At 39.0% G+C, this 23,785-nt stretch overlaps 1 protein-coding gene across 4 annotated transcripts in view; it reads left to right on the top strand.

Annotated features, from left to right (window-relative positions):
* EPSTI1 (epithelial stromal interaction 1) overlaps window positions 1–23,785 on the top strand; it is an 85,711-nt gene that overhangs the window by 16,122 nt on the left and 45,804 nt on the right. For 3 of the 4 annotated variants that reach the window (XM_064645665.1, XM_064645666.1, XM_064645667.1), the window contains exons 4-10: window positions 595–668; window positions 1,297–1,380; window positions 6,868–6,941; window positions 15,402–15,495; window positions 18,686–18,769; window positions 21,544–21,617; window positions 23,548–23,645. In XM_064645665.1, the coding sequence (XP_064501735.1) occupies window positions 595–668; window positions 1,297–1,380; window positions 6,868–6,941; window positions 15,402–15,495; window positions 18,686–18,769; window positions 21,544–21,617; window positions 23,548–23,635 (572 nt within the window). In that variant the 3' untranslated portion in view covers window positions 23,636–23,645. Of the gene's footprint in view, window positions 1–594; window positions 669–1,296; window positions 1,381–6,867; window positions 6,942–15,401; window positions 15,496–18,685; window positions 18,770–21,543; window positions 21,618–23,547; window positions 23,646–23,785 lie in introns of those variants that run through there. The other variant, XM_064645669.1, reaches the window with a different exon arrangement.

Here is a 23,785-nt window from a genome sequence, read left to right as displayed (position 1 = left end):
TGCCTTTGAATGAGGACACCTTCTGCTATCTGGATATAAATGTGAGGTTTGTGGGAAAAGGCTTTGACTTCCATTTCAGAAAGGGGATTCTTCCTTGAGCGCCAAAATGTTAGTTAGAAAATATTAAAGTGATAGCATCCCATTAGAGCTGGCAGAGTCCAAGATCCTAAGTTTGATAAAAGATAAACTTTTTGGTAATAGAATTTCTGACTCTGTATGTGTGTGACAAACTGAGCGAAGGTGGAAATAGTTGGATTGAAAAATGAAAACTCACCTGCAAAGCATGACTGATTTTCTGAAAATGGAATAGTTCCTCAGTAAACTGATCATATACTGTAGAGACATATTTGTTGGTAGAGTGGGTGATACAGTGGATGCTCTGTAAATAATAAGCAAGTGCTTTTGATGGATGAATAAAATGATCAAAAAGGTCTCCTATCTGTTCTCTTTAATATCAGACAGCTACTGTAATTATGAAAAATTTCCTGTATAGGCATACATCCAATCTGTTATATTGCTACGTTCCAAAGTGACTGGTATTGGCAGTTAAAATGTTCATAAAAAATGCAATTTATATGTTTGGGTTTTTTTAAGGTGGAAAGGAATCAGAGGCTCAAGCAAGGCAAAACCAGCAAATGATGCTCATGCAATCTAAATACCAGCAAAAGGTCGGTAAGAATAAATTTGTTTGTTTATTTTTAGAATTCAAAAGAAAGCTTTTCATGAAGTATTTCTTACGACTATAAACTGAACTCAGAGATGCTTGACAGAAGAAAGTCATGAAACCTGAAGGAAGCAGCAGGAAATCAGAAACAAATGTTCTGCACCAAAGAAAATAAGAAATCTGTCCATAAATATGTAGAAATCTGTATCACAGATGATCTAGAAAATAATAACCAGTACGGTTGTAAAGCCACTTATATACCTTGTCATATCTTTCGGCATGCTGCCTACACTTCAACTAATTGATCAATGTACCACCCTAAACTGTACTTATGTAGAAATGTTGTTTCTGTTATAAGAGGTATAAACGCTTGTAAGTTATCAATCAGCTGTGTGATTCCTTGCATGGATGCCCATTTATCAGTCCTAGATTTCTCAGCCTTCTTAAAGACAATATTGGAGTAGCTGTTGCACAGCCTGCATTATTTAGTGTCTCATTTTAAGGGAAAAAATTCTGGAAACTTTCCCCAAACACACTTTAGATTTGAAAAATATACAGTACAGGAGCCGTTACCTTATGCATTCCTTGTATAAATACATATGTAAAATAATTTTGTATTTTTTTTCATGCAGCGTAAGAGAGAAGAATATGTAAAAGCAAAAAAGGCAGCTGAAGAAGCTGAAATCCTGAAAAAGAAAGCAATTCAGAGAGAAAAGGTAAACCTGGTTATTGCAGAGTTAGAACCATATAACAGAGTTCATGTCTTGATGCTTGATTTTGCTGAACTACAGGGAAGAGGCTAATTAAATTAAGTGGTATCCCCAGATGGCATCAAGGAATTAGGAAATCCAGTCCTCCGCCTCTTTGTAGCTCACTAAAGGATGTCTGACCTGGTGTTCTTTGGAGCTTGAGAGTTCCTTGGGCTCTTCAGAAACTCCAGCCTTTCAGTTGCATCCATCCTGAGGAGTTAGCAGAAAGGTAGAACGCTAAGGTCAGGAGTAACATTGTGTATGCAGGTTACATGGTTCACTTTGGCATGAGCTTTCTCTATAAGATCAGATTGTGGAAGATGGCACAAAGACCTTATAAAATCTATAATTGCTTGTGCACACGGGAAGAATACTAGAAAATCTGGCCTGTTTTGGTGGAAAAGCCATCCAAATCATGAAAAGGTCAGTGTAGTCTATCTGCATTGGGCTGAGAGCACCGTGAAGTTCAAATGGCCCTCCAGCCCCTCTGGGGCTTGCACACACAAGTGTATTGCAAATGTCAGAGCACTTTTCCTTCTAATATTCTCCATATACTGACACCAATGATAGCTCAGTTTCAAAATTTCTTTTATGATTTTGCATTTGTTTTCTTTTTCTAGTTATTCTCACAAAGCATCTTCTCATCCTTCGTGCTGCAAAACTTTTGTAAAAGTTCATTTGTGTCTCCTTGGTGGCAATCAAATAGTGCTCAAGAGTGCAGTGTTGAATTTAAATGAAAAAAGAAAAGAGGGGAAACCTGATACAGATGTCCACAATAACAGGGAGAGAAAGGGAGATTTCAGGTTTGCAAGTTTTATCTCTACAACAGTAAAAATGATTTTCTGTGCAGAAACTGAATCTTGAAAATTAATTAAAAAATAATCAATACTGGTTGGCATAAAAGGGCATGCATAAACAAAAATAACTGTAATTGCCTCCAGGTAAGGGTTAGTCCGTTCTCAGTCTTTCAGTGGTTAGCATTACTCTTTGGGGATAAGCCCATACACAATAGCTCACTGAGGTTATAAATGCTATCATGGGAAAATGTCATTGATGGTTACCAGCTCATGTATAGTTCCAGAAGCTATAGAATGAGGATAGCAATGGTAGACAGGGGTTTAATTATTTAATATATGGTGTTTGCCCATGGGCATTGGACAAGAAAAATGTTACAGGGCTGCTATATATAATTTCTAGTTACACCTAAAAATATATTGACGTATCAGTTTTGTTTTCATACTCTTTAATTTCCTTACCTTCACTCCCACAGATTATAAAATCTTTATAGATGTTGTAGATAGTAAAACTTCTAAAGGAGGATGAAACATAATGGCAAACATCTTTGCCAAACAGACTGTCTAATTTGACTAAATAAACATATACCCAAAAGCAATCAAATAAAACAGAGGAGCATGAAAGGGAACTCTTAATTTGAAGTTGTTTATTCAGATTGTCTTCCACAATAGTGATTCAGCTGATAAGATTTCTTCTTGGAAGATAATTATGTATTAAAAACTCAACCTTGTTTTTAAGAAGAGCGTTCTGGAAAGCCACTTAAAGGTATCACTTTGTCTATCTCACCCTGCCTGCAAATGAAAGGCTCCCAAGAGCTGAGGATAAGAGGAGTCTTAGAGAACTGGTACTGTATGACCAATGTTCGCCTTTGGTTACCACAAGAAATAAGCTTTTTATTTGAAGTGATAGATCTGTATTCAACTGCACCTGCAGTGCATCGGCTGAGAGCCGTTTTTCTTGCTGGCCAGTGCTTCTTTTGCTCAAGGTTATTATTCATTCAATAAAAACCAAATTGTCTGACAGTCTGAAGGGAGATAATGGCTAGACAACTTTATCAGCAGGAGCCCTGGAACTTTCACAACTGGAAAGCTACTTTGCCAAAAAACGTGAATGGTGAAGCCCTACAGACTAATGTGCTATGACTAGAACGGGTGCTGATACTCAGCTCAGTTCTTCCTTGATTGTAAGAACAATATAGGCCAGTGCTGCCTGTGAACCTAGGATCTGTTTATGTTTCTGCTTTAATGCTGATTTTGCAGAAAAAACAACACCTACTTTCCAATTGTCTTTGTGGACAGAGAAAACTGTGTGTCTGCCAAAGCAGTATCCAAATGTGGAAGGTCTGCCTTCCACTCTCCATATGAAGGAGTCCACCTGCCAGTCTTTGTCATTCTTTAATTAATCTTGAAGTTATTAGGTGCTGAAATACCAATGCACTTGGCACCTACCTTGTCTCTTTCCATCTCTCAGAGAGAAGGAAGATTCTTTATTCTGTGTTCCACAGGACTGGTTTGTGTGAACAGATACCCAAGTCTCCCACATGCTCTGTGAGAGGCAGCTTGTCCTGGGACTGCTGTGGTTTGTTCATGGGGTAACCATGGGCTGCATGAGTTTGAGTATTCTAAGGTAGTGATCTCTCAGTGCTCACTGAAATAATTTGAAAAAGAGTTTGTAATGTTAGCAGGAAGTTCCCTATTTCTGTTTTTGTCCCCAGTGCTGAGATGTGTGCCTGATCTGCAGAAAGTGTGGATGTACATGGGAAGTAGTTTTTTTATTAATTTCTCATTCGTAGTAAGTATTTGCAGTTTGGTATCTTTTGTGTAGCCCTTCACATCACAGATTTTGACCAGACTAAACCATAATTTCCTTTGTGTATTTTGGGTGAAAGGACTGTCAAAGTTCTCCCAGAAATAAGACAGTGACTGAGATTTGGCTTCTTGTTTTTTAAACTTTTGGAATTTGTGCTGCACATAAAATAGAACAACTTTAGTGCACTGGGTATTTCTATTTGCTATCATTCAATTTCTGTTGCTGTTCCCCTGCCTTTGACCTTTCCTTGTATGCTCTAAGTCTTGACTGAATTCCAGTTCATACAGCTTTTTGCTCTTACCTTACGCAACTTTTTGCTCTTACCTCACACAGTAAACAGTCCTGTCATCTTTAGAAACTGTTTTATTTAGGATAACCTGTAATTTCATTTTATTTTTTATCAAATCATGTGCTTTTTATTTGACTGTGTTAATCAGCATGAATGGCCTTTTTTTTCAGGAATTTGTTAGAACCAGGCACTTTACAGACCTTCTGCTAATATTTTTCAACATGTTTACCTTCAGTATCACAGCTGTTCCGCTCTTGGCTTTGTTTTTGAAGATGCTGCCAAATGTACAGTGCTTTGGCAATGTCTACTGATAGATTGTCGTTAGTTAGAGAATGTTCCAGTCCTGTTGCCTGCCACTTGTATGCATCCTAAGCAGGGGTCCCAGGGTAAACTTCCAGAGTAAAAAATAGTCATGTCAGCCACAAATGAATAATTTCAAGATGCTGGGGCTTTCTTCAGGTACCATTCTGGTGGTAGAATAGCTGTAGGATATCCTGTTGTTTGTGTTTTTTTCTAGTGGGAAACAGAGATGATACTGAAGGTTTGTATTTATCAAAATTAGTATCGCTGTGTTTTTCTGGCTAGGAGCTAGACCACAACAACTCCCATGAGCTTTGGATTGGAACTTTCAGGAGCTTTGCAATATGGTGGCAGATCTCACACCCAATGTTTTTTCAGAGGGGAAGGAGTCAGCTTGCAGTGTTGGGCAGTGTTGGGAAAAAGTCTGGAAGCTATGGCTGATGTCTTGAGAGTATCAGCATCACCTTTGACTATAACAGAAGCCAGATTAGATTTCCCTTCTACCTCTTTCCTTTCTTTTCCTGTAAATTGTAGTTACATAAATAGGTGGGAGTCTTTTTGCCTAAAAAATCATCCCTCTCTGGGTGGAGTGGTTAGGAACAAACAAGGTATCCCTTAAACACTCTCAAAGTTTACCTATACTGTGCAGTCATGCTCCTCACTGCAGTTTGGTTAAATTTTTTAATTGCATCAGTACATCATATATTCTACCACTGTTTCTGGATGTCAAATGACTGAACAACAGGACATCTTATTCAGAGATTCATCTTCCTCCTTTTGTTTAATTTTCCACTGCCTTTTTCCAAATAAAAACTTCTGAGTCATTTGCCTTCCAACAGTTTATATCGTCACACAACATAGTGGCTCTTTTCCTGTTTGCAAATATCTGAAAGGATTTTTTTTCTTAAAAAAGGAGGAATTTGCACTTGTTTTACCAATCTCTTCCAAACAGTCATTCTTTACCCAATTAAAAAATACTTACCCTTAAATCACTGAAGGCAAAGTAATTGAGTAACTGCCAGCAGAATTGTAATTTTTCTGAAACTTTTTTGATTGCAGGAAAGGAAGAAGATTATAGAGTTTGGGGTTTCAGCCCTATTCTTAACACCTCTGCCCAGGTAGAGTGTCCTCTCCCTGATTTGGGGGTCTGGCCATTCTCACCTACACCACCCTTCTCACCTCTGCAAAGTATTGTCTGAAATTTCCACAGCACTTTGTTCAGAGGAATGGCTGAAAATAAAAAATTATTCTTTTTCCTTTTGAGGGGCAGTGACAAGCAGAGTGATAGTCCAAGTCTGTATTTTGCTCCATATGCAAGTTGCCGTGATCCTTGGCTAGGAACTCTTGCAGCACCGCCCCCCCCCCCAACTACAGTGTGGGAGCTTGTGCTCAAAATATAGCAGGCTGAAATCTCAGGTTGGCACTTCCAATTTGTGCTTTTAATACACTGATCTGCCTTTTGACTGCTCTTCACATGTGACCTAACTGCAGCCTGCGAGCCAAAGCAAAGATTTGGCTGGCCTTCTTTTGACTGGAGTTTAGGTTGAACTACACATTGCTGTTGCAGCAAGTTCTCTAGTTTTTGCTTTTATTTTAATGTTTTATTCTACTTGAATTTGGGGCTTGGGCATCTTATATGATCCTTTCACTGGAAATTATGTGCAATTTTGTATTAAAGGACTTAATCACTTGTGGTATCCAGATTTTAAAAGGAGTTGTATGTGTCAAGGATTTGGTTGACTCTTATACTGGATATGGTATCTGAGGCAGAATAATGCTGGTTAAGTACCAATGTCTCCCACTTTCGTCCATCTTAGCATGTATTCAACTGGTCAGTACCTAATGCCCCTGAAGGTCAGGTCTATGAGCTACACGTACTCATATCACTGCACTGTCAGTGCTACAGGATTGTCATCTGCTTTGGTGTGGTGGTTTGGGTCCTTCTTACCAGGACCAATGTTCCAAGAGAGGTCCCCAAGCAGAGTTGTGATATGAGAACTGTCAAGGCTTACAAGGCCCTTTAGGTACATGGATCTACGAGGAGCACCATGTCATTTTCTATTATAAACAGATCTCTTGACTAGGAGATGTTTGGTCATATCTGATTACTTTTAAATTTGAAATTAGGTCACTTTTGTACCCAACTGCTGCCATAGATCTTTCAAAGACCAGAATATTAAAATACTGGAATTGAAATAATCAATGTTTGTTTCTCATTTATTGGAAACATCAAATATGTTTTCCTGTTTTTAATGCTGTAGGCAGAGAGACTTGAAGTTAAAAAAAGAAAAGAAGAAATGCAAAGAAGAGAGATGTTCCTTGAAGATCAAAATTAGTAAGTAAAAATTGAAAATTATTACCTTAAATTCCTCATCCGTTTGTCCTTCTTGTTTGTTTGTTTGTTGGGTTTTTAATTATTATTTAATATTATTTATTTGTCTTTTTTTTTCCTGGTTTGGGGCTCAGGAAGGGCTTCTGTTGCTATTTTTTTCAATTTTTGACTTGAAACTTTTGATTTCAGGACAAGGGGCAGAAACACGCAGGAGGTTCCTACTGAACATCAGGAGACACTTTTTTACTCTGAGAGTGACTGAATATAAGCACATGTTATCCAGGGAGGTTGTGAATTCTCCATCCTTGGAGATATTCAAAAGTTCTGGGCAGCTGTCTCAAGGTGGCCCTGTTTGAGCAGGGGGTTGGACAACATGACATCCAGAGGTCCTTTCCAACCTCGAAGATTTTATGATTCTGTGAAATATTCCAAGCCTCCTCCACACCCTATTCTGTGAGAAATTTGATTCTGTAGACTTCTCTTAGCTTCCTAAAACACACACTTACAAATGAAAGCTGTGAATTATAGAATGACTGTGTTCTTTCTTTCTCTAACTAATCAATAGGTGATCATTCAGTCCAAGACTAATTATTGAAACAGGATTTAAATTACATCTCCACCCATTTATTTTATTGACTAGTAAAGAAATCTAACCTACATGGAAATAATGAGGACTTCCTATATTTAGCATACTTAAATGTAGAGATTTGTTGTGAAGACCTGTTTCCTAGGAATACCTCCTTAATATCAGATTTAGATACAGCTTAAGTCCTGGCATAATTAATTCCATTGGCAGTGAAGTTCCTGCCTTGCCCATTCACTCTACCCTATTTATTTATTTTTAACTGGTCCAAACTGATTTTATCACATAATTAACACACAATACTGTTTAGTCACCTTTACCTTTTTTATCTTAGGCTTCTGAAATTACTCACCTGTATGTTTAGCCTGATTGATTGCTTTTTCCCTCCTCTGTGACCTTTAAGGGAGTCACTTTTTTCCCATGCTGGTAGCTCCAGTTTCTTCAGCATTTGCCCAGACTCTGTTCTCTAATGCACAGACATTTTAGTGCTTTGTCACTAATCTCAGCCTTTCTTGTATTTTATTTTTGTTTCTTCGCATTTGACTTCAGGCACAGCTCTTTCCTTTAATACGTTATCAGCATTTGTCTCTAGATATTGGTGTTTTGCTTGCTGTTTGTCCTCGGTTTGTCCTGGTGTGGATTTTCCCACACTCACCTTGATTCCTCAGGATTTCTGAAGACCCTTCATAACTTTAGATCTTTGCCTGCTTCTGACAGACTAGACACTTTCATTCTGTTTGGGCCTAAATCAACAACAGACACATCATGTCTTTGCAGTGCAAGGTCCTCAGTTACGGGGCCTTGCTTCTTCCTAAGGGAATTGTCAGGGTTTTTATCTTCTAATTTAATATAAGGCTTGGGCTCCTGCCCCCCAGAGCTCAACCTGCAGCTCTCACTGCAGCTGCACACCAAATTACCTGCACTGAATGTATTCCTCAAGATATAGAGTGACACTAGTGTCTTCCCTGGTCTGAAGGAATCCTCTGGTGAGCAGAGGAAGGAGAGTCTGTGCCACTGGATGTTGCTGAGGATGCACTGCTGAGATACACTGCCATTATGAAGCACGGCATCCAGGAGTAATGGAAAGATTCTGTGTGACATTTCAGATTTTGTGAAGTAACTCTATTGAAGTACTGCATGTTCACATAGAAATGCTTGGTATTAAAAGTCATGCTATGCAAAAAAAAAAACCCTACTATGCAAAAATGAGTAACTCATTACTTGCATCATCTAATACCCTTTGTCTAGAGGCAAAGAGAACAAATGCAAGGTTGTGCCCCTTTCTTTGCTGTCTCTGTTGGAGTATTTTGATCTCCTTCTCTGCTTGCTGAGAGATGGGGGAAGGAAGGTCATGTGCTGCATATAAAGCAGTGACCTCTGCAAAGTCATGGCCTGTAGAACCATTTCAAAAGATAAGCTCCCTTGTTAGTCTGTCCTCTATAAGACCTGTAGCTGCAACATCACAATTTTCCTGAGGAGATCAATGCCTACCAGCACTCTCATTAGCTGGAAAACCTTTTAAAATTGATCACCACCTCTAGCTATATCAGCCTCCAAGGGCTACAGCCCAATCAGTACCTCTCCTGCATGAAGTACCGCTTCTATTTGATAAGGAAAGGCACTTAAGATTCTCATGTCATTAACATACTATGATGCTGTCTAGAATTTTGTATTTCTGATTAAATTCTTGTCACTATTAAAACCAAGAACTTCTCAATGAAATCTCTTTTCAGAGGGTCTAACATGAAGTGCTAAAAAGAAAAACGGTCTGCAACTTTTTTTGCTGTCTACAGAATACAGTTATTTTCTATGTTTGAAAGCCTTGTAAGCTTCTTTGGACTTTGGATTGAAGAAGTTGCTGCATATGTAGGAAGTGATTGCTACAGTTTGTGCTAACAGAGAAGCATATGAGGGATTTGTTGGTCATAATGTTGCTGTGGTTCTGTCCTGGCAAATGCCAGATTTAGAAAATGGGAAGTGTGTGTTGACTTTCTACCAGAAACTACTTACCCATGAAATGGAGTCCTTCATTCTGAGTCATGACATCTTGGATACATTTTGCATTATGGGCCTGACTGTGTTTCTGTCAGGGTGCATGAAAAGGTAGTGAAGGCTTGTATAGTCCATACTTTGGAATTGCTGATCCATGTGAGGGAAGAACTGACTGTCCATCTTTCCAAATGGAAACAAAGAAGAGGACTTTTCAGGACATCCATCTTTAGTTAGTACACTGTCATTTAAACAGTAATGAGGATGGGTATCTCATGACTTGCTTTTCTCAGCTGCGTGAATCTGTGTTTGAACTCTAGGGTATCTCACCATACAACTTAATCTAGTAAGATGCTTTTATTTAATTTGTATTCTACTTTCCAAAAACTGTTGTGTTGGATGTGGTCCACTGTTTTTCTAATAGTCATCTACCTATTTATGTAATGGGTAAAGCAGTCTAGAACATAGGTTACTTTCTAATAGTACATGATGACTGTTGTGTCACTTCATCCTTCACTTTTTTACATATTCATGCCTCTGTTTTTGTGAAGGTCGTGCTCCTGTAAAAATTCTCGGCACTGCTGCACTCGGGTACATGTGTGGACTCAATATATTCTGCTCAGAATTTGGAACTGGAAACAGAATTTGTCAGAGTGCCTGTAAGTGCGTATTCCAAACACAATGCAGGAGGTTCACCAAACCAAGTTGATATACGCTTGCTTGCCAAAGCAGTTTTCTCGAAAGTCATAAAATGCAAGAGAATAAAACCTGAATCAAAACAAAATTTTTATTTATTTATCTATTTTTACAGGATGAATACTAGTGTCCTTGCCAGTTTTCAGTCCCCTATGATGTGTGGTTCAAACAGCAGGCTGGCAAGAGATTTTCCCCACAGAAGTACAAATGTAAACCTGACCAGACTTTTGATATAGGTTGCTAGAGAAAATGAAAGAGAGCTCACACAAAAAGGGTTTGCAGCCTTGAGAATCCTTTGTTTGCTTCTTTTCACCACAATTGTCTTTGTTTTGTTCATTTGCTCCTGATTATTTTAAGCGTTGTCAATTATTTAGCTAACAGGCAGAAAACTAGGCTTTTATAGACATCCAAAGGGACTCTCTTGAGTGTAATAATGAAGGCAGTTTATTGAACGCCTGTGAGGTTGCTTTCTAATTGTACACATTAATCTGCCCATGCAAGCTGGCTGAAAATATAGAAGCAGATTGCACATGCAGATGGAGCACACAGAATCTATGCAAAAGACTGATACGAAACTGCATTTTCCTTAAAACTGGATTTATGCTTATTACTTCAGATAATAAATGAAACTTACATCTAAAATAACATCCAGGAATATTGGATGAGTTTGTGGATGAAAAGAATAGCCTAGCTCTGTTATTTTATCCAGTCAGGGAAACAAAGAAAGCAGGTGAGCTGACAGGATAGATTAGTTTTAAGTGTTGGTAGGAAGTGATGAAAATAATTCTGCTGGGAAAGTTGCCTTTTTTCTTTAATCTATTTGTATACTTTCTTGAAGCCTTGTACCTAAAATGAACTAGTGCTACATTTTTTGTTCTTATCCCCCAAATCAGGAACACCTGCTCAAGAGTTTGCAGACAAGAAATCCTACTAGCCAAAGATAGCACAGTTTTGATCACTATCATTAGATTTGTCCAAGTCCTCTGTATTATGATTTTGCATTACTGCCAGTGAAGTCTGTGAATACTACAGTAAGCTTGCTATATGGCTACTGGAAGCATTTGTGTTGGAAAGCAGGCGAACTAAATATTCAGAGGATGACCTTTCCTCATGGTAAAGGGCATTGCAAAAGAGCCATCAACATCATACATGCATTTAATAATGTGTAAATTATTTCACGTTGTAATTTTTTACCATATAGCTTCCAGCAAAAGACAAATCTTGCACCAATACACGCTCCAAAATCAGTTCATGCTGGCAATTTTGCATGTAGCTGGTGTTTGTTTTTTCTTTACCCAAAAGTGGACTCAGTCCTACAGGTGTGGGTTAGAGCTGAGGTACAGGAGAACCAAAATCCATATAGAGGTGAAGGCATGTGTGTTGATGACAGACAGAGATGTTTTTACTACCTTGCCCCTTGTCATGGTCCATCTGTGGGAAAAAGATGCTCGTAAACTTCTGAACTTATTTAAATCATGTAAACTTCTTGCTATGCTAATCTCTGCAAGGGAGGAGGGAGTGAGAGAAGGCATGTGTAACTGTGTACTAGAAAAAGCCATGTATCTTTGGTGAGACTATTTTCACATATGGCATTATCGCCCCCCCATCCCCAACCCCCTAAACTTCATTCCCCTTTTAGAAAGTGATTTTTATTGGTGAAATCCCAACTATACCTCCCTTTGGAGTGTCATTCTCCATCTTCCAACATAGAATCTGTTGGAAACCTGCATAAATGAACAGCAATCTCATCGACCTTTGCATTGACTTCTGGAACGTCTTCAATTTTAACATTCGGTTTTGTTAGGCCACATGTCAGAGGAACAGCAATGGCCCTAGTACCAGCCAGGCTTGTTTATCATAGGAAATGCCTGACCGAGATGCATTTGGCAATGCGTAAGACAGAGCCCTGCCGTGGGTTGACCTTGGCCAGATTCTAGGCACCCACTGAAGTCGCTCTGAGCTGGGAGAGGTCACACAGGCAAAACAGACTCAACGTGGGGTTAATACTAAAATTTATTACTAACAGGATAAGATCTAAAGAGTGAGAAATAAAACAGTCTTAAACACACTTTCCACCCACCCCTCCTTCCTTCCATGTTCTCCCTCCCCCCCCCCGCAGCAGTGCAGGGAGAAAAATCCAGCCCTTGGGCAACAGGTCTTCTAAATCTGCTGTCCTGTAGGTCGCTCTTTCATGGGCTGCAGGGGGACAGCGTGCTTCACCATGGTCCTTACCATGGGTTACAGCAGGGGCCACAGCTCTGAGTCCTTCCCCTGCTCCATGGGGTCCCTCCCACTGGTAGCAGTCCTTGATGGACATCTCCAGTGTGGGTCCACCTCTCAGGCAGTAGTTCTTCCATATCTACTGTCCTGAGGGTCACTTCTCCATGGGGTGCAGGGGGGGTCACTGCACCCCAATGGTCCTTCCTAGGATGCAATCCTTCATAGGGTGAGCTGTACCGATGTGGATCCCCCAGAGGGTCATGAGTCCTACGCAGGAATAACCTGCTCCAGAGTGGATTTTCCTCTCTACAGGCCACAAGTCTCCTTGTAAGTTTTATAAGTAGGTTTTAAAAGCAGCAACCTCCCCCCCCCTTTTGTCCCTTTCCCTTTCTCCAGTACCCTTGTTTATACATTCCTTAACCCTCTTACCCCATTCTATGCTCCCCATATCAATCCTACTTCTGAATACAGCAGAAATGTTTAGTCTTTTGTCAAGGCAAGGCCTAGATGGTTGACAGAACAGCATATCAAGGCCTAAACCACAGAATACGGTCAAGAATTAGGTAACTATGTACCCTTTGTGCTCTGATGATGGTGAAGATGGGATGAATGAGGGGTCCCAAAATACACCCCAAACTCATTTCAAGGGGGTGGATCCGGGGCGGACCAGAGTAAAGGCCACAGGGTGGACACATCTGGGATTGGATGGATGGTATTATAAAATGTAACCTCTCAGGCATGGCCTGTGAGCACGTCGTGTAACATCTACTGCCTTGGCAAATAAACCCTTTCTTATCTCACCCCTAATTAACTGCTCTGGAGATATTTTTTTCAGCACCAAAATACAGCGGCAACACTGGAGACAATACTTTCCTTTCCATAACATGAATTCAACTGTGGTCTCTCTGACTTCCCCCTTTTCCTGCAGTATGGCTTATGCTATGCTTTGCACTGTCATGACTACAGGTTTAGTATTATGAAAAATACCTTTCAGACATTCAGTCTGGCAACTCTAGATGCATTGCTGGGTTTCCATAGAGATGACACAAAACAAATTAACATATGTAAGACCTGACTTGTCTTTTGTCAGGTCCAGAAATCTGAGTCCCTTTCTTGTGATAGGGACACTTGATTAATATATTACTTAATTTGGTGTAGTAGGGTGTTTCCTCTATTCAGAGGCAGTCTTGCTGAGAAACTTTATTTGCTTCCACTCTTGTAATCATCTTTTCTGATATCATAACAGAGTTAACTTTTCATCTATCAGTGTGCTGATCCTGGAAAAGTAGTGTCTTCCACCACATTTGTATTCAAATAAGTAGAAATTCTACATCCCCCATGTAATTCTTTTGACATCCCTAAGGAACTAGGACATCCAGGTATAGACCTAAGTTGCCAGATATTTCTTTGCAGAGCTTCAACCTTCTCTAATATATTCCAGATTTTCTATAGGAGTTCTTGATCTTTCTGGTATAGAAATAAATTGCTATTTTATCAATTTTAGCATAACTAAAAACCCACAAAATCTGCAATTTAAAACTTCAAGTTGCCAAAATTATTCTGTGCAATCTTACCACTCCCCTGTCATGGAAAAAATGTGAGTGCTTAAGACTCGTGCAAGAAGACTAATAATTTGTTCAACCTTGATACTCTATAGATCAGGGAAACAAATATTTCACTTGGTTCTTTCTTTACTGTGCATTGGCTGAGGTCTATGTAACTGCCCAGGTAATGGAGGAAAGAGAGGGTGAACTGGGAATGATCAGACTCTAAAAGCCTGGCTTGCTACAACTTGGGCACATACTTTGTATGTGAAGTAGTAAAATGTTTTTGTATTGTGTAGAGTAGAAGAGAACTTGTGGGTTCTTGCTCTTTCTCAGAACTTCTCCTCAATGTACCACTCCTCACTGACTAGCAGGACATTTGCCAAAAAGACATCTACTCACCGTTTCAAATCATGGAGTGAAAGATAAAAACACATTTGGTAGTCTGTTTCAGCTGTTAGTCATCATCACTTTTTGGCAGCCAAGGCTTTTTCTCCAAGCTTAAGTCTTTGGTAGAGGCATCTTCTCCCCCACAGAGCTAGCTGGTTGCCCTGTTAGGAGAGTAAATCTTTGTGTTGAATATGTCTTGAAGCACTCTTTCTGCTCTCACTTCAGTGCTTTCATGCTTTCCAAAGCTGTGTACAGAAATAAAATTGCCTCTTTCCTCTAACTCTTCCTTTGAGTGAGCAAAGGCTGGAGTAGATATGTCTGGTACTGAAGGCTAGGAAAATGGTTCCCAGTCACAGCATCCAAACTCCTGTTGGTTTTGTTTGTGACTTTGTTTAACTGCACTTGGTTGAAACTGTGAGCAAAGTGGTGCTACTTTGAAAATCTGCTTTATAAGGGATGCAACTGGAAAAAGAAATTTGTGCTTGACAGAATAAGAAATGACGATGCTGTGCAATTCTGCTTCAAATAAAGACAATTACTTTTTTTTTAATGCCACAAAATGCTTCTAAGTCTTTCTGCTTGATTAAGTAATCTCTTGTAAGGCTTCATCATATTAACCATGAAGGAAAATTCCTTAAAATTATCTTTTAAATTACTTACCAGAGATTTATAGATCTGGTTGAAGGATTTGCAACAATTCAGTGAAACAGTTGCATCCTGACAATGTCCAAAGGTATATGAGTCTGTGTTACAGGAACTTTACAATGAGGAAAGAAAACATAGCCACTGTACACCCCAAATATGCGAATGAAAATAATTGTTTGCTTAAAAATCCTCCCAGCAAATGTCTTATCCACAGTATAGGTTCTGTATCCTCTGTCTCATTTCATTTTGTCTGTTTCCATAACCTTTTTTTTCCACCTATGTTCTTCAGCAGACACGTGATAAAATATCTAGGCTGGATTCCAAGGGTGGGATAAAAAGCTGTGTTTATTTTTATGGAAGCACTAACAATTCTATTTGGATTGGATTTCTTCATAGCAAAACCAATGAATTATTGAACAGATTGCACCTGGGTTTGCCAAAGAGTGATTCCTGTCAGATTGCTAATCCTGGGCCAGAATCTACAGCATGGGTAAGCAAAACTATGGTGTGTGCTGTATTTTCTATCAGCTTTCCAGGTGCTGTCAATAGTGTAATGTTAGAATATTCTAACTGAGCTTAATTGTCTAGACATAACTCAGTGAGTACCAAGGAGTCTTTCTGGGTGAATGAGATTGCCTACATTGTCTCTTACAAACTGGCAGAGTATTCTACATAGTAGGGGAGTGCTCACAGATCTCTCTCTGATAAATGAGAACCAGATTTATATTCAAAGGTCAGATCAGAATCTTAAATATGCCCTGTACTCATCTGTTGGTGGTAAGCTTTCATGAAATCTCAGTTCTTGTCAGCAGAAGCTTTACTGCATTAAAAATCTAGTCAAAAGAAAGAGAAGCCTGTTTCTCACTGTATCATAAAAAGTGATTCCATACACTGCTTGGGGTCTTTGTCCCAGTTTGAGTGAGCCTGGTGAGTATCAATGTAATTAGGAAATAGATAAAGTATTGCTTAAGTTTAATTATTCTAATTGCCTCTAAAAGGCTTTTCCACATATGATTAGTCTCTTCATGTCTAAACCAAGCTTTCCTATTATGTAATAACTTTCAGTGAGGAATATTAACCCTGAGACAGAAGTATTTCTCCTGTAGGGAGATTTGTAATTGGGGGAAGACAGAGAAGAGGGAGCCAAGTGGACAGAAATTACTCTTATAAGTAACTCAGAGGAAATTTGGAAGTATCTGATCTGGGCAGCCCTTTATTGTATACAATCTTGAACAGCTGAGTAACAGGAAGGGAAGATTTGCCTCCCTATTTCCTCAGAAGCCTTAGAAATGTGCAAAAATCCTCCTGTTACTGAAATTGCTGCCAACAGAGTATATGACAGCTGTCTTGCCCCTCCTTTCTCTCCCTGGTTTGCATGAAAAGGGAAGGTGATATTGAAAATAGATTTCTTTCCCATTTGATTTTGCCAATAATTTTGTGCCTCTGAAAATCCTAAAGAAATCTTAGCATACGTGAGCAGATATATAGCTTGAAGGAGCCAACTCCTGTCCAGCATTGCTGGACAGAAGGTCAATTGCAGGAGAGTGGCTTTCAGACTATCTTTTGTAGTCCTGGACGGACAAGAAAGATGAAGGACCATGGGAAGAGAGAAAAGATGTCTTGAAACTACTTCTGCCTCCCTCTTGAAGCATCCAACACTCCAAACAGTGGGGAGCTTGTTCTTTGGTAGGGAAGACCCCGCTCTGCAGCCTTTGTATGGTGTGAGCATTGAGCTGCGAACGCTAGTGAGCTCATATCCCCAGGACTGACTTGGATTTCAGCATTTTGGTGTGGTGTCTTCATATCCATAGAGAAGTGGGTGGATGTCTGAAGGAACACTGAATTCTTTCAGATGTCTTTCAGATGTTCAGGTACTTCTTTTAGCCTTGGCCTTCTACTTTACCTACATATGTGTGGCTTTCCCATTCCAGGTTTTGACAGGTTTCTTAATAAATTATGCCAAATTACATACCATAGTTAATCTTTTGCTTCGCTAGTGTCCAAGCAGGTAAAATACATCATTCATCAGTAATGTTCTTTAATACTAGATGATGTTATACCTGTCTGTTGCATAGCAGCATTTCTATAGCTTTCTGAATCAACTAATCACTTGCTTGTAATGCAGCAATGCAGTTAGCAGTTCTCCCAAGCAACCTGGATGAGGTATGGTCTATAGGCATACTCACACCATCTGAGCTCTGTGTGAGGAATGTGAAGCACATAACCAATGAGTTGTTATCTAAATAATCTTGGCATAGTATCAAGATTCTAAACCAGTGGGAAAGCTAGGACTCTAATTTAGATGTTATTTTGAACGTGTCCTTTGTCTGGAGTAATTAAAAGATTCAGGAACAATGCATTTGAAGTAGTGAAGTGTGATAAGCTTAGGACATGGCTGACATGCATGCTAAAAGGGGGCATATATGTACATATATGTGAGTTTTAAAATTTAAAATTCATCCTCTAAACCAGTTTGGGACAATGTAATAGTGGTCAAAGTTTTTCCCTCACATCATTTCTTTGGTAGTGATATTAATTCAGCACACCTAGTTCGACTATCAAGGCCAAATGTTACTTGATGTCTGCGAACAAATTTGACTTCTTTGGAGTGACTCTGTCATTGATGACTTTTTTGGCCTGCTTATTTAATCAAGCTCATAATTAATTTTAATCCTTTCTTTCAAAGTGTGACCAATCCTGTGTAGATTTTTATTGTCTTCCAACTTGATTAACATACTCTCCACACAATTCTCCAAGCCATTATGAAGAGTAATGAATAATATCGGACTCAGAATGAGTCTCCCTGGACACATGTAACAACTTCTCCCAGCTCAAAATTGAGCTATTAATAATGGCTTTCTCTATTCAGTCTTTTTAGCAAATTATGTGCCTGTTGTTTTAATGGTGTCATTCTGCATGCATATATCAAGTTTTGAGAACATTGTGTAGACCTGCCACAAATTCCTTACTGAAGTCAGACCTGCATGATTTTTGTATTAAATTATACTGTCTCATTATTAAGTGTGCTACACTATGTCCCTTCTCAAAGACTTTTCAGTACAAGTTGCAGTGTATAATATCCTGAAGATCCCATAAGATCCTAATGGCTTTTTGCTAACAAATAAAACTTGTGAAAGACCAGGGCTAGTTACTATAATGAAAATGGACTGCACAGCTGAATATACTATTTGTGATGTGTAGTTCAGATTTTCAGGTTTCTTGGCTGCCCCACAAATAATAGAGCAGATTTGATCTCTCAGTTTCTGTTGTCTTTCCTCCACAAATAATCCTGCTTTTCCCTCTGTTACCAGACCTCTGTTCTGCTTTTTTATCTTGGTAATATTTCCAGTACTTTTTTTCTTCCCAGAATACCCCATCTCACTATCATATATCCTAATTGTGTTTTGTGACTGCTCAGATTATGTTTGTCGCTGGGACATGTGCTGTGGATACTTTGTTGTGATGTATAGGTGGGCGTTCAGCCAAGCTGAATCACAGAGAGACTTTTAAACACTTCTTGTTTAAATTCTAGTTTTGAGACTAATCTGTTTCTCGAGTAACTAGAATCATTCAACATTTTGTATTTGTTAATTACCCATATAACAAATTGGGAATAAGGTTCTGGAGTTTGGCCTCCCCTTCCCCACAACAATATATTTTTATTTTCTGCTGAAAAATAGACAAGAAGCCATGCTTATAAGCAAGCTCTTCGAGAGGATGATAACAGAAGATTAGAGGAAATGAAGCAAGAACAACGAAGGAAGGTATTTATACATTAACAGTTTGCATAGTGTAACTTTTTTGCATGCTGTGAAACCAATTAAATACATTGATTACTTGTAGTCTATGCACAGAGCTTCTCTTCAGCAAAAGTCATTCAGTCACTGTTTTCAAACATTGTGAGAGAGATGAGTCAAGTTGCAAAATTTGAACAGGGACGGGGCAATTATCTTCTGGATTCAAGGCTGTTTGCATCTGGATAAGAAGCTCCTGTTTGCCTCTCCATATGAACAATTGTGCAGAGTGTTTTTTCACCATGGCACCTGATTTCATAGGCTAAGGAAACCAGTTTGCTCTCTCTCAAGCAGAAGTCGTCTTACTGAGATATTCATGATGATCTCAATCTGAATAGTCTGTTTCTACAGAATTGGCACCCATGTGCCCTGCTTTCTCAAATGGGGACATGGAAACGTTCAGATTTGCTGTTAATTGTAGTATGCTTCTCTGTTCCCTTACTAATCACCTAAATGAAGAGTTTTGAATTGTCTAAAAAGCAGGCATACCGTAACTGCAACTTTGAACTCCATCTTCTGCATATGTGTCATGCATTGCCTGAAATGTATCTGAACACTGTAGTCCCTCTGTTATAGATTTGGGTACCATAACCACATGAAGTTCATCTACCGAAGGCGATGGCAGTGTGCCAAGTTATCTGTCTTGGCTCCAGGTCTGACTTCGAAAGTGTGGGGAGGGCAACATTTGAAAATCATATTAGCGAATCATTGGAAAACATATGAGCAAATACTGAGCCTCTTGCTGTGCCTCTACTGTTACTAGTATCCAAATTCATGTTAAAGTACTTCCCAGGTCGCAGAATCTTAGCACAACAAATTCCGTGCAGTGAGTTTCTACTAGAGCTGGAGAAGTGACTGATCCCCTCTCGTGGATATTTTTCTTTACATGTTGGGGATGTGTCCTCATTTCATGTTATTGTAACACTGTGATACCGGAAACAAAAGGTGGAGCAAAAGGGAGGTTCTTAATTGCTATCCCATCAGGTGTATGCTTATTCCCAGGAACTATAAAGAGTAAAATTTTTTAAAATCAGTCCTGATGAGTGTAAGGCCAGTAGCTGTTGTATTCTGTACAGTGATTCTTCCAAAGAGAAAATAGCTGCAGATGTAGATTAGCTTGCCCCTAATTGATGAGGGGTTTTTTAAGGGACTTGTGTAGAGCTGTAGACTCTTTACTAATTTCCACAAATTACTAAGAAGGTGTTGACTGCTTTTAAGGCTGGACTTGTTTGCTACATGGTTCCAAGGTCTCCTTGCTTTCACAGTTGCTGCAACCTATCAAGCGAAGTAATGCACTACTTACAAACCTACAGTAAATAATATATATTTTAAAAGCACCAATAATTGTCCCTCAGATATATGTTGGCTCGTTTCTACTTCAAACCAATATTTATTAAAGTAATCATGAATTTTATCTTGTGTGTACCTCCTGGCACAGTGTAGCTATAAAATGTGTAGGCATTGTCAGTTCCCTTTTTAGTTCACAATAGGTTTTAGTATGTATTACTTGATTTAGAAATTTTCAGTACATTTTGCATCATATACACACAATATATTTCAGAACATTACTCCAAGAGAGGAGTCGGCATACTGGAAAGTCAGATACTGAGTTTTAATTTTCAGGTTGAATAGTTATTTAAAACAGTGAAAATTAGGGTTGGCTTTTTTATTTCTTAATCCTGTTTCTTCTTTTAGGGCTAGACAAATATTGATACACAACACATTCTCAGTTATTGATTTTCTTTGTACATGTATTGAATAATTACTATTTAATGTTCCACTTAAATTGATTTAAAGAAAAAAAAAGGCTTGTGGTTCCATTCAGTTATTGAAGCTTTTATCTAAACAAATAATTTTATTTTAGTTTCTATTCCTACTGCCTCACAGTTGCTGTAGAAAATATGAAAGATGGGTCTGTTCCTATCCCTTCACATTTGCCCTGCAAGCCAAATTTTTTCTGCAGAAAAATCTGCACCTTCAATTCTTGGGTGCCTTGCAAGGAGCAAGAGCTACACAAACAAGCAAATATGCAGGCCAGAGTCATACAAACTGTGTTTCCTTCACAGTTCCGGCTAAAATTGCATAAGCAAACTCTCCTTTGAAAAGAATTCCATTTGACACTGTTTATATACCTTAATATTACATAAGGATGGTTAGTCTGCTGCAATGCTGGGAGCTTGCATGTGCTTCCACCACACCAAAAAGTATCATTTGCCCTCCTCACCCTGGTAGGAGCCCCAGGGAGCTGGAGGTAACACACCACGCCACATACCCCATATCTCATCTTTTCCTTCTGCTCTTTAGAGGCAGGAGGGAAAAGGGCATGTCTCCTTCTTACCCTATGGGCATGACAGCTCTGTCTGCTCCTGCTAGATTACTTTGGCTGTCTTCCCCCTTGGACCCACAGGGAAATTCAAACCTCTGGGTTGGGGCAAGGGGAAGCAGACTGGTGTCTGGCATACCCCCTTAAATGTAGGACTGTAAATGTCTGAATCCTGTAACTTCCCACTTTTTAAGGCACAAAGAAAGATCACCCACATACTGAATAGAAAAATGAACTCAATTTTTGACATAGTGCTGTCACATAAATAAAATGCTGCTGAGAGACATTCTGGGAATGACATGTGTCTCTAACTGAGGTTAATATCATGTGGAATTAGTAGGGTTTGCAGCATAAGTATGTTAATTAAAAGTAAATTAGTTTGTTTGTTTATTTGTTTGTTTTTCACTTTTATCATTCCCAGGCTGAATTAATGGAATTTAAACAAAAGCAGGAAGAGGAAGCCAGGACAAGAGCACATCAAAATGAACAGAGGAGGTACAGTGCAAAAAATGCAGAGTACACTCTAATTGAATTCCCACCTGGAAAGGTTCTCAAAATTGCAGGCACTCATACTTTCGAAGACGATTGCAAAGAGGATCCTGTATCTCGTCTCTGGTTTAGCTTTGCTTTCAAATAAGGCACTAATATCTATCATTACAACTGCTCACAGTAACGCAGGATGACCCAGAGTGCCTTTTTAATTTTCTTTATCCTATCAGCATAGGATACAGGATAGGGTAGAAACTATTAGTACAGTATTAACTACTAGTACGGTACCTTCAGCTGGGACACACGTTTATCTATCTATCTATCTATCTATCAGTAAGATAGATATAAAATCTACATAATTCTACTTTCTTCTACAGTGGGTTACTTAGTCCATTGTGGTTGACTGTCACTATGGTTAACAGACAGAGCTAAACATGGGATTTGATATCCATACAGAGAGATACTGCTCTTGCAGTGCAGCAAGGCCTTCTGCATCAGCATTTCTTCACACCTCAGGCTGTGCCTCACTGCTGTGACCTCTCCGTGCTCAGTTGTTCTCATCTTCCACTTCAGTCACTTAACTGACTTTCCGTTATCCTGAAGCACAGCTTTATTCTCAGCTTCATTTTCTACTGGAAAAAGAAAACAATTCTCAGGCTCAAAAATAAATCCACCATTTTTTTATACCATTATGGAAATATAAAAAAAATACTTCTGTAGGCAACCACTCTCCATACTGCTTTCATTTCTTTTTTTTCTCTAGCAAAGACATTGAGATAATTACCCATAGAAGCTAATGAAGGATTTTCAATTCACTCCATCTCATGTCCCTATGTAGAAATAACACAGTATCTTGCATTTTATATTTTTCTTACCAATGGTATTATAAAACATTAAAACAACAGTCATGTAATGACATACATAAGCATGTATGTCATTCCTAAGCATTAATAGGGGGGAAAATGAAACAGTTTTCAAAAGAATCATAGAATTATTTGTGTTGAAAGGCACCCTAAAGATCGTTGAGTTCCAACCTCCCTGTCATGGGCAGGGACACCTTCCGCTAGACCAGGTTGCTCCAAGCCCCATTCAACCTGGCCTTGATCATTTCCAGGGATGGGGCATACACAGCTTCTCTGGGCTACCTGTTCCAGTGCCTCACCACCCTCAAAGTAAAGAATTTCTTCCTAATAGTCAATCTAAATCTACCTTCTTTGAGTATACAGCCGTTACCACTTATCCTATTACAACATGTCCTTGTAAAAAGTTCCTCTCCAGTTCTCTTGTAGCCCCTTTCAGGTACTGAAAGGCTGCTATAAGGTCACCCTGGAGCGTTCTCTTCTCCAGGCTTAACAATTCCAATTTGAAAATACTTAAAACATATTGAGGAAAACTATGTTTGTATTTGTTCATGCCTTCCATGTTGATAGAGCAGTGTATGCTAGAAGAAAATGCTAGAGTTGATTCCAGAACTGGATAGTAGGGAAAGTTGTCAGCTGCATAAATTGTCTCTATTAGTTACAAGCTTAGGTTGTTTTTTCATTTGCATTAGGAAATCAGTACTTCTAGAAACTTTCCTTGTGTGCTGAAGGCTGAATGATTATCTAAGATGAATTGTCAGAATAGGTAATCTCCCTGATAAGGTGAGTGGTGTTATGCAGGTCATCTTTCTATGGAAAATTTTTCACAGCAGCCAAGATGTGCCTTTTAATCACAACAGACTGACCACAGGATAAGGATGCACCTAGAGAACTGAAAATTAAATCCACTCAATCTCGTTCTTGTCCACAGTTATGCAGCACAGGTTTGAAAAATATAGGAAGATAGGCACTGAATGGAGGGGAAGGGAAAGCCACTCACAAAATGTTAAATTTCAACAGTTTGTGAATTTCTCAATTACCTTCAGTCATTATTCATTTTTTAATTGTACTTTAAGGGTAAATAATGCTTTCTTGGACCGACTCCAGAAGAAAACACAACCTAATGAGAGCTACCAAACTGGATATACTGGACTACCTCATTAATGACACAAGGGTAAGTTTTTGGGTGCAGAACTTGGAAGTAATGAGTTGACTTTTTCTCCAGACACTATTGTGTGTCTGGGTGTGTTTAACCTGCCTCACAGAACTTACAGTCCTGGATGGCTGTCCTCAATAGCTTTTAAGAAGGAATCC

The sequence above is a fragment of the Pseudopipra pipra genome, chromosome 2 (assembly GCF_036250125.1).
Source record: "Pseudopipra pipra isolate bDixPip1 chromosome 2, bDixPip1.hap1, whole genome shotgun sequence".
Lineage (NCBI taxonomy): Eukaryota > Metazoa > Chordata > Aves > Passeriformes > Pipridae > Pseudopipra > Pseudopipra pipra.
Note: the sequence above shows the minus strand (reverse complement) of the source record. Positions and strands in the feature narration are given on the sequence as shown.